At 57.3% G+C, this 9,902-nt stretch overlaps 1 protein-coding gene across 6 annotated transcripts; it reads right to left on the minus strand.

The window, feature by feature from the left end:
- Positions 1-501: 501 nt before the first annotated feature.
- On the minus strand, positions 502-5,540 carry LOC127036780 (RNA-binding protein 3-like). 6 transcript variants are annotated; one of them, XM_050927998.1, is made up of 6 exons: positions 4,768-4,866; positions 4,567-4,672; positions 4,395-4,476; positions 3,825-3,886; positions 880-955; positions 502-680 (listed from the first exon to the last, which is right to left on the minus strand). In XM_050927998.1, the coding sequence occupies exons 1-6, from the start codon at positions 4,773-4,775 to the stop codon at positions 586-588; spliced, it is 429 nt and encodes a 142-aa protein (XP_050783955.1). In that variant the 5' UTR covers positions 4,776-4,866; the 3' UTR covers positions 502-585. The 6 variants fall into 6 exon arrangements, with proteins under 6 accessions (XP_050783955.1, XP_050783954.1, XP_050783953.1 ...); XM_050927997.1 differs by having other exon boundaries at positions 3,825-3,889; XM_050927996.1 differs by lacking the exon at positions 502-680 and adding an exon at positions 5,220-5,540 and having other exon boundaries at positions 4,768-4,874.
- Between the last annotated feature and the right edge of the window lie 4,362 nt (positions 5,541-9,902).

Here is a 9,902-nt window from a genome sequence, read left to right on the forward strand (position 1 = left end):
AGGTGCCAGCTTGCTCTGGCGAGAGCCCAGCCGACACTGGCCAGCCAGAGGTTAGAAGCCTGCAGCGGCTGCTATCCCGTAGAGCTCCGCTTTTGGGCCTCTGAGAGGTGCCTGCTTCCTGCCCTGAGGGAGGGTGGCTGCTTTAACAGGAAGGAAGCTGAAGAGCTCTGAGCAGACTAAATAAGGTACGTTCCTGGGCATCTACTCAGTCCAGCAGCCCAGAGCTACTGCGAGAGAAAAGCAGGAGCCTACAGCCCCTGCACACCAGCTGCCTTCCCTTTTCAGGCTGTGGCTGTCCCCCCACCCCCAGGCCTTAATTCCACTGAGCAGCGTGGCCAAGACACTGCCAACCCCTCGCATCAGTGCCTCTTCTGGGCTGGTTCCAGATGGCCCCCAATGCAGGGGTAGCAAAGGGAGTCGTCCCCCACCTCCACGGTCTGAGTGAGACCCCCAGGAGTCTCTCAGCCCCACTGCCCAGACCAAGGCTCACCACAGACACTGTGTCCAGCAGTCTTTATTGTTACACTAAAAAGGACTCTGGCCAAGGCAGGATTTGCTTGTTTGTGCCCCCGCCGGCTAATGGGCTCAGCAGGGCCCGACTCTCTCCTCAACGGTCATTGGGCCTGTCCAGCTCAGGCATGCAGGTGCCCTTGTGGCAAACTCCTGTGTGTGCTGACCACCTGGAAGGAGAGATGACTCAGGTTTATGCTTCAGGAGGGTCTGGGCTAAGTTACTGACTGTCTACCCCACTTCCAGCTCCTCACTAGACACCTCCCTCCATCCGCTCCCATCCGAGCCCAATGGGCTATGGGCCCACCCCTGCTTCATAGCCATGGTGGAGTTATGCCCTTTGCCATGGGATGTGGCCAGGATCCATACCTTGGGCCGAACTGTCCGTTCTGGTCTCCGTATCCCTCTGTTTCAAGGTAGAGCAGCTGGCACCATCCTCTTGCACCTGCCAAAGCAAAGCCGCGTTACCAGCCGGTCTCAGCTCACCCAGCACATTACACAAACCAGTTGCTGAACCCGGCGGTCTGCGCAGGCTACTCCAGGGCTGGCCGATGCCGTCCACTGGCCAGCCCTGGAGTGTAAGTCACTACGGAGGCTCCACCCAACCCCACGTTCTGAGAACCCTACCCAAAAGGTGTCTGTCTATTTGTCACCGGCGCATCGCAATTTAACCTGGCAGGTCCAGAGGCACCGGAGTCCCCCCCGCCCCCCTGCTGTACTGGGAACAGCCCCTCCCAGCAACGAGTCCAAGGGCTGCACAAGGCATGGATTAAAATCTTGGACCAAACGGCAGTGATGGCGAGGGGTAGGCTGGGTGTTTGGTACAGGCCAAACTGCCTCCCGCCACTCCCATAGCAGTAGGGGTCAGGCCCAACTCAGACAGGCCCTCCAAAAAGAGTCAGTCAAAAAAAAAAAAGCCAGCGTTAGCCCTAGGGAACGAGCTGTGGAGGAGAGAAGATGCGGACACGAGCAAAAGAGTTACCTCGAATTACAGGACTATATCCACATATGAACTAGGCAAGAGAGCAGCTTTCGTCTCACACGGATCGCACTGAAGGAGTCACAACACACTTCGGGGTCTCGAAGGACACTGGTTTCCATACGCTAGCAGAGAATGCTCACAGCGGGTAAGATCAGGACACGGCTAGCTACAACAGGCCCACCTACCCCTCTGACACCAGCTGGCCATCTCTGACCCTAGCTCTGTGCTAACTGGGCTGCCGGGTCCAAAGAGCAGCGCCTCTTGACCGCTCAGCCGACAGATCCAAGCATTAAAAGGAGACCGGAGGGACGAGGCACCCCCAAGGTGGGGGGCACACTAACAGGATGATTTGACACACCATCCTGCTGCTGTGGACTGGGAGGACAGCTCCCACGTTCATCAACTATGGATGAGACTGCTGGATTTAATCTTGGCCACGCACTCCAGGTTGGCTTCCCACACACCCTGGGAAGGGTGAGCAAATACACCCTCCCAGCCAGTGTCACAGCACAGAGCGAGGGGCAGCCGTACCCCTGTGGCATGTGTGCCAGCTCCAGGAGATTCAGTGGTTTAAGTTACTGTCCCTTTTCCAGCTTCACTTGGGCACTAATGGAAGATGTGACGTGCCGGCTGAAGTTGAAGCGACTTCAGTTAGGGATTCGTGCTGTTTAGGAACTGAGCAGCCTAGACAATCCAAGATCCTCCGGCATCACTGGCCAGCCAGCTGCGTCGTGTTTTGGTTTCTAAGGAAACCAATGATGGCTTTCCCAAAAAATCACCTCCACCACCAAATCCAATTGCGAGAGCTTCTGGCTTAGGCTCAAGCACTTTCACTTTGCAGCTCATGGTGGCAATGTTTGGATTGCAAGACACTGGACGGAGTACCCAAGGAGTCATGGAAACCGGTGCTGGTTTCAAGGCTAACTTTTGGAGCCAGATTCAAGAATCCTTGCCGGTTTAGCTGGGAATTTGTCCTTTATGCGGCTGCAAAGCTTCAGAAGCAGAATTAGACTGCAAACCCCTTTTGATATTTTAGGCTGCTCAACAAGGCAGACAGAGGGGATAACGGGGTTTAATGTTTGTGCTACGCTGACAGGAGATCAGGGCCAGGCTGCCTTCTAGTTCCACGTACAGCGACATTTAGGTCAGCGTAGATGGGATCAGAAACAGTCTCCTCTGCCCTAACCTCACTCCCATCTCTGTCTGTCTTGTGCAGTGCAACGAAATGTCAAAATGTCGAGAGCAAAGAGTTCGTTTCAGAACGGTCTTTTAATAGGCTTCGTAAAGCCAGAGAACTGAATACAGGAATTCCTTCACCACTTCAAATACAATACCAATGGAATTATGCGCATTTCTTCCAGTAAAAACGGGACAATATAAACAAACATTTCCAAGAACCGCTCGTGGAAAGTTGTTGCAAGTCTTAGTTCTGGGGGCTGTTACATTGTACAGTGAAAATACCTTTTTTTCTGCAGATCAAACTTACGAGTCACTTGTGTCTTTAGATATACCAAAGGCTGTCAGGCCTTTCACCCCTCCCTTGCTATACACTAAAGGAACAGAACTCCAAGGTATCATTGCACTTGTCTTAGAAACTCCAGCTTGCGGGAACAACACATTAAAGTGAGTTTCAGGGCCCTGTCTTGGCAATTTAAAAGAAACCTCAGGTTGACGACAAATCAAGAGAAAAATAAACCAGATTTCAAAAATGCTTAAAAAAACCTCAAAAATAAACAGAGCTTTCTTGAGGAAAGTCTCAACGGGCCATCTCGTAGCAGAAGCTGTCAGGCTGCATGTGACAAGACTACAAAAGGGAAGATACAGGTAGATAGAACTAAACAATAAGATTCAGCGAAGCTCCAAAACTCTTTATAAATACGGCCATTGGAAGGACGATCTTGAGTCAGGAAGGGTTTTTACTCGTTGCGAGCTGAGGACAAGAAGTAGGTACAATCGTAAAGGCACTGTAGCATACGGACATGTTTGTAGCATTTCACCAACTCCTAGCCTTTTTTTTGGGTTCAGCGAGGCTAGGAATCTCCAGGACTCCCCCTCCCCCAGTTAGCTAGTCACTGGACGCTCGATGGCCGTCATTGGTGTTAAATGGAATTCTAAGCCTCCACATGCATTTAACGTTAGCTATTGACCAGGGTCACAGAACCAAGGCCCGACAATAAGACTCAGACAGGCTTGTTAAGGCGGATAAAGAGTCGTCCCAGATAATAAGGCTCGAGTACGGCCACTGCTCAGCACAAGACGGTGCGTTGCAAATGTTTAAGTACACCTGCTAAGCAAGAGAAGTGCTGTATTTCATTCTCTGAGCTTCACCTACCTTAGTTGTCATAGTTGTCTCTGTAAGAGCCTCCAGAGTAGCGGTCGTTATATCCTCCCTGACTTCTGAAAGCAAAGCACAACTGTTTTACACTGGCTCCAGATGCCCTCAATTCATGAGGCAATGGGAACACTGATCTCATCTGACCCATAAGACAGGCCAGCCAAGATTAGTTTAATCAAGAACCTAAGTGCTTTAAAAAAAGACCCAGTTTTGAGTTCTATGTAGCAGTGATGGCAAATCCCCCAAAGCCCACTCAGTCCCAGTAGGTAACATCCCTCACTTACAAACCACGTCTTATTTCTAGACTTTGGCTAGCTTCAACTTCCAGTGCTTGGATCACGTTAGACCTCTTCAGTTCAGCAGAGAGCACTCAATGTCAAAGTGCTGAGCCCTATGTAGGTACTTACAGACTTCAATCAAGTCACCCTTTAACATTCGCTGTTAAGCTGCACAGATAGAGCTCCCGGAGCCTTACTAAGCGAGTTTGCTAATCATTCTGGTGGCTCTGCCTGGGCCCCCTCTAATTCACCACCAGCAGGGTACCAGCCACCTCTCTGCATGAGTTACCTGCCGCCGTAGTCCCGGGACCCGCCATAGCCTCCACTTCGGTTGTCATAGCGGCCACCACCGTAGCTTCTGTCTCCGCCTCCTGCAGCGCAAAGGACAGAAAAACATGAGTGCTCTTCCTCTCAAGGGCCAGCTGGCGTTCAGCTCAGAACAGGAGGGCTGCTAGACTCACCTCTGGAGTAGCCACGGCCTCGGCCTCTGCCTCCGAATGAGCCACCTCTGGATCCACGGGAAGATTTCCCAGCATGGTCAACTCTGATCTGACGTCCATCCACGGACTGCAGTGGAACAAGACATGTTTGGGAAAGGAGGAGCTAGGCACACAAGGGAGCAGGTTAGGCAGCAGTCCCCGTCACTTTGGAAAGAGACTCACCTCTCCATTCATTGCCCTCATGGCATCTGATGCATGTTCCGGGTTGGCAAAGGTGATGAAGCCAAAGCCTCTGGACCTCTGGGTCTCTTTGTCTTTAATTACAACCACTGGAAGGAAAAGAAATAACTTTTGGTCCTCACCCTTTGAGCTTACGCAACAGGAACTGCCCTGGGTCTACAGATCGTCCTTACGTAGTGCAGACATTATGTAACCTTGCTGGTCCCAGAGATACAGCAGTGTGCTCAGGTGTTGGGTATCTGAACCTGCCATGTGGTATCAGCAGATGACCTCTTATACCAAGATCTGTACAACTCTTACTAGGGCAGCTGGTATTAAGGCTTAGAGCAAGACAGCTCTTCTCCCTCTCCCCCCTGCCCTCCCAAGTGCTCCAGCCAAACCACTTCTCCTCACAGCGGTAGGGACCAGGTGCATGGGCATAACCGGATCCTTACCCTCAGAGATGGGGCCGAAAGAGCTGAAATGCTGCTCCAGGCCTTGCTCGTCAGTCTCGAAATTCAGACCCCCAACAAAGAGTTTTCCCTCTTCAGAAGACATGGTGAGGAGGAGGAGGAGGAGTCTGGGGAGGGAGATGCAAAGTGGTTAGAAGGACCAGAACAGCTGCAGTCCCCACACGGAAGGAGGACAAGAGAAACACTGCAACAGGGGAGGCACTCTCCCCAGTGTCAGCCTCGGCCCTTCCTGCCTTGGTAAAGAGCCTAAGAGCTCTCTCCCCCTCCCCCTGAGAGCAACTGGACAGCACTGCTCTTCCTAGAGTCCCTTCTCCCTGGGAGCCTGATAGCCTCAGCTTGTTCCTAAGCCTCAGAGCCCTATCCCTGTCTGCTCCCGCCCTCCAGGGAGAAGGGATTCCAGGATCCCATTGTACAAGCTCTCTGGCAGAGGGAATGTCACCACCAGCTCCGGGATGATCTGCCAACCTGCACGCTACAGCTGCTAACCTAGTGAGAGCTGGGCTCGCAGGGTGACCCCACAGAAGAGGGCCTCGGGCAGGGCATGCGTCTCCAGGCCCCCTCCTCCACAGATCCAGCCCACATCCCAGCCACCCCAAGGACCCCCCTGCTCCCGCCAACCCAATGGAGCACCTCGCACAAACCCCACCCCGCTGAAGGGCGCCTGGCCCCAGCCTCCCTCCCCCGAGGGCCGCCATCTTGTGTCCCGCGCAGAAGAGATGGCGGCGGCGGCGGTCACGTGGCCGCAGTGGCGAGGCCAGCGCCGCATGGAACGCCGGCCCCCCCAGCGTTCCACCCCCCCCAACCAGCGCGGGAACGACCCGAGCGACACGACGAAGCAGGCGCCTCCCGCGCGTGCGCGCCCGCCGCGTTCCACCCTCCCGCCCCCACAGAACACCCCGGATAGTTGAGACTTGCCGCGCGCATGCGCGCGCCTCAGCCCCTCCCCCCCCAAGCCGAAGAGAACCCCCAGGCCACCGTTTCACCCGAGCTCCGCCAGCCGCGCACGCGCATTTTAGGGCTGCCGCTGCGGCCTCAGCGAGCCCCCGATTCCCCTCCGTGAGGGCCGCCGAGCGACGCAAGGCCTCGCAGACGCCCCTCAAGCTGCGCGAGACCGCCACACTCACCGAGCGGACCTGTCCCGGGCTGGAGCTGCTGAGAAGGCGGCCGAGGCGGCGCCCGGCCGAGTCTTATATAGAGGCCCCGCCCACCGGCCTCAGGTCACGTGACGCGCACCCGGCGCTCCCATTGGACCGGGCGCCGAAGAGCGCGCGCGCGCGGGAGGGAGGGGCCAGCCGAACGGCGCCCATCCGGGACCTTGGCACGCGGCATCCATCCGGGTCCTGCCCAACCGCCATCCCGCCCCGCCTGTTCCCGCCAAGCCGGGCTCAGGGAAAAACCCGGGACCTGCGCACGGCTCAGCCCGCCTTCCCCCTCCACTGGCGCACATCCGGGTCCATCGCTGAGCCCCGCCCCCTGCTCGACAGCCCCGCCCGCCGAGCCGGATCCGGCTCCTTATATAGCCCCGCCCCGGAACATCCGGGTCCCTTCGCTGCCTGAGCCCCGCCCCCTCCTTGAGAACGGCCCTGAGCGCCAACCCCCGGCCGACATCCGGGTCCTGCCCACCCTGCGCGCCGTGGTTACCATAGCAACGCGGCCTGGTCCCGTCCTGTCCCCGCCTAGTCCCCGCGGCCCTCCCGTCACCGTGCTGCCGAGAGACCCGGCCCCGCCAGAGACCTCCCCCGCCTGTTAGAACCCGGCTCCGAGACCCCCCCCCAAAGACCCGGCTCCGAGACCTCCCCTAATAACCCGTCTCCGAGACCCCCCCCTAATAACCCGGCCCCGACACCCCCCCGCCCGTTAGAACCCGGCTCTGAGACCTCCCCTAATAACCCGGCCCCGAGACCCCCCCCGCCCGTTAGAACCCGGCTCCGAGACCCCCCCCCAATAACCCGGCCCCGAGACCCCCCCACCCATTAGAACCCGGCCCCGAGACCCCCCAATAACCCACCCCGAGACCCCCCTAATAACCCGCCCCAAGACCGCCCTGCCCATTAGAACCCGGCTCCGAGACCCCCCCTAATAACCCGGCCCCGAGACCGCCCCGCCCATTAGAACCCGGCCCCGAGACCCCCCCTAATAACCCGGCCCCGAGACCGCCCCGCCCATTAGAACCCGGCCCCGAGACCCCCCCTAATAACCCGGCCCCGAGACCCCCCTAATAACCCGCCCCAAGACCGCCCTGCCCATTAGAACCTGGCCCCGAGACCCCCCCCCAATAACCCGCCCCAAGACCGCCCCGCCCATTAGAACCCGGCTCTGAGACCCCCCCAATAACCTGCCCCGAGACGCCCCTCCCATTAGAACCCGGCCCTGAGACCCTCCTCCCATTAGAACCCGGCCCCGAGACCCCCCCAATAACCTGGCCCTGAGACCCCCCTAATAACCCGCCCCGAGACCGCCCCGCCCATTAGAACCTGGCCCCGAGACCACCCCCAATAACCCGGCCCTGAGACCCCCCCTCCCATTAGAACCCGGCCCCGAGACCCCCCCCGCCCGTTAGAACCCAGCCCCGAGACCCCCCTGCCCATTAGACCCCGCCCCGAGACCCCCCTAATAACCTGGCCCCGAGACCCCTCCGCCCATTAGAACCCGGCTCCGAGACCCCCCCCCCCCAATGACCCGGCTCCGAGACCCCCCAATGACCCGGCCCTGAAGGACCCCACCCCCCATAACAACCCTCCTGCCAGAGGACCTCCCCCGCCCATTAGAATCTGGCCCCAAGACCCCCCCCTCCAACGACCCGGCCCCGAGAGACACCCCCATAACAAACCAGACTCGAGCACTCCTAAGAGACCCTACAATAACCCAACACCTCCGTGGTCCAGCACAGCCTCCCCCCGCCCCTTTTGGCTTTCATCTCCCCGTTGTGATGATCTAGCCTGACCTCCGTGTCGCACAGGCTGGAGCTCCCCCATGCTAATTCTCAGAGCAGATCTTGTAGCAAACAGCCCGTCCGGACTGAAAAATGGCCAGTGCCGGAGAATCCACCGTGTCCTCCTGGGAAACTGCCCCCAGGTCATTACTCTCGGTAAAAACCGGACGCCTTATTTCCAGGCTGAATTTGTTTAGTTTCAACTTCCAGCCCTTGGATCACGTGAGCTCTTCCTCCACTGGTCTGACTGGCCTGTTACCCGTGGTTGTTCCCCGGGGTGGCACTTGGAAACTGGAATTGAGTCACCCCTTCACCTTCTCTTTGTTCAGCTAAAATTCTCAAACCTTTGTTCTGGTGACTCCTTTCCCACACCAAGCCTCTGAGGGCAACCCCCCCTTATAAATTAAAACTACATTTTAATGTATTTCATACCATTATAAACGCAGAAGGCGAAGTGGGTGGAGGCTGACAGTTCGCACCCCCCCCACTTAATAACCTAACAACCCCCTGAGGTGTCCGCACCCCCAGTTTGGGAACCTCTGAGCTAAATAGACCAAGCTGCTGGTGTCTCACTCTCAGACAGGGCCCTTCTCTGACCCCTCCCCAACTGATCAACAGCCCATAGGCGCCGACTGTGTGGGTGCTCCGGGCCTGGAGCACCCACAGGGAAAAATTGGTGGGTGCTCTGCACCCACCAGTAGCTCTCCTCCCCTGAGCACGCTGCGGCTCCGCTTCTCCCCCTAGCTCCCAGCGCTTGTGGCCGCGAAACAGCTGTTTTGCAGCAGCAAGCCCTGGGAGGGAGCGGGGAGGAGGGGAAACGAGGTGCTCTCGGGGAAGAGGCGGGGCCAGGTGGGGATTTGGGGCAGGAGTCCAGCAGGGACAGGGAGGGGGCGGAGTTGGAGCAGGGACTTTGGGGAAGGGGTTGGAATGGGGGCGAGGCTGGGGGGTTGAGCACGATGTCGAGAAAAGTCAGCGCCTATGCAACATCTTTCTTGAAATGCGGGTACCAGAACGGGATGTGGGATCCCAGCAGTGCCCGCACCAGGGCCAAAGCCAGAGGGAAAATCCCCTCTCTGCTCCAACTCGAGATTCCCCTGTTTATACATCCCGGGATCACATTAGGTTCCTGTTTGGTCCCAGCGTCCCACTGTGATCGGACGTTCCGCTGATTTTCCCCCACACCCCTCAAATCTTTTTCAGAGTCATTGCTTCCCAGGAGAGAGTCCCCCAGCAGGTGAGTCTGGCCCTCATCCTTTGTTCCTAGATGTTGACGCAGATAAATCGGGGAGGGGTCAGAGAAGAGCCGCGAGGATGATTAACGGCCCTGCCTGAGAGCGAGAGACGCCAGCAGCTCGATCTGTTTAGCGGACCAAAGAGACGGTGAAAGGGTGATGACTCGATCCCAGCCTGTACGTACCGACGTTGGGAACAAATATTTATTAATGGGCTCTTCAGTCCAGAACTTGAGCCAATGGCTGGAAGTTGAAGCTGGACAAATTCCTCCTGGGAATAAGGCATCAGTTTTTTACCATGAGAGTCATGAGCCACCAGGTCTATTTCCCAGGGGTCATGGTGAATTCTCCACCATTGGCCGTTTTTCAGTCAAGCCGGGCTGTTTCTCTACCGGATCAGCTCTAGGAATGATGTTGGGGATGGTTTCCGGCCTGTGTGATACAAACGAGATGAGCCCGGGGGCTCCTTGCGGCTTTGATCCTAGGGTTGCCTTTAGCCCA

Source organism: Gopherus flavomarginatus, chromosome 18 (genome assembly GCF_025201925.1).
Source record: "Gopherus flavomarginatus isolate rGopFla2 chromosome 18, rGopFla2.mat.asm, whole genome shotgun sequence".
Classification (NCBI taxonomy): Eukaryota; Metazoa; Chordata; order Testudines; family Testudinidae; genus Gopherus; species Gopherus flavomarginatus.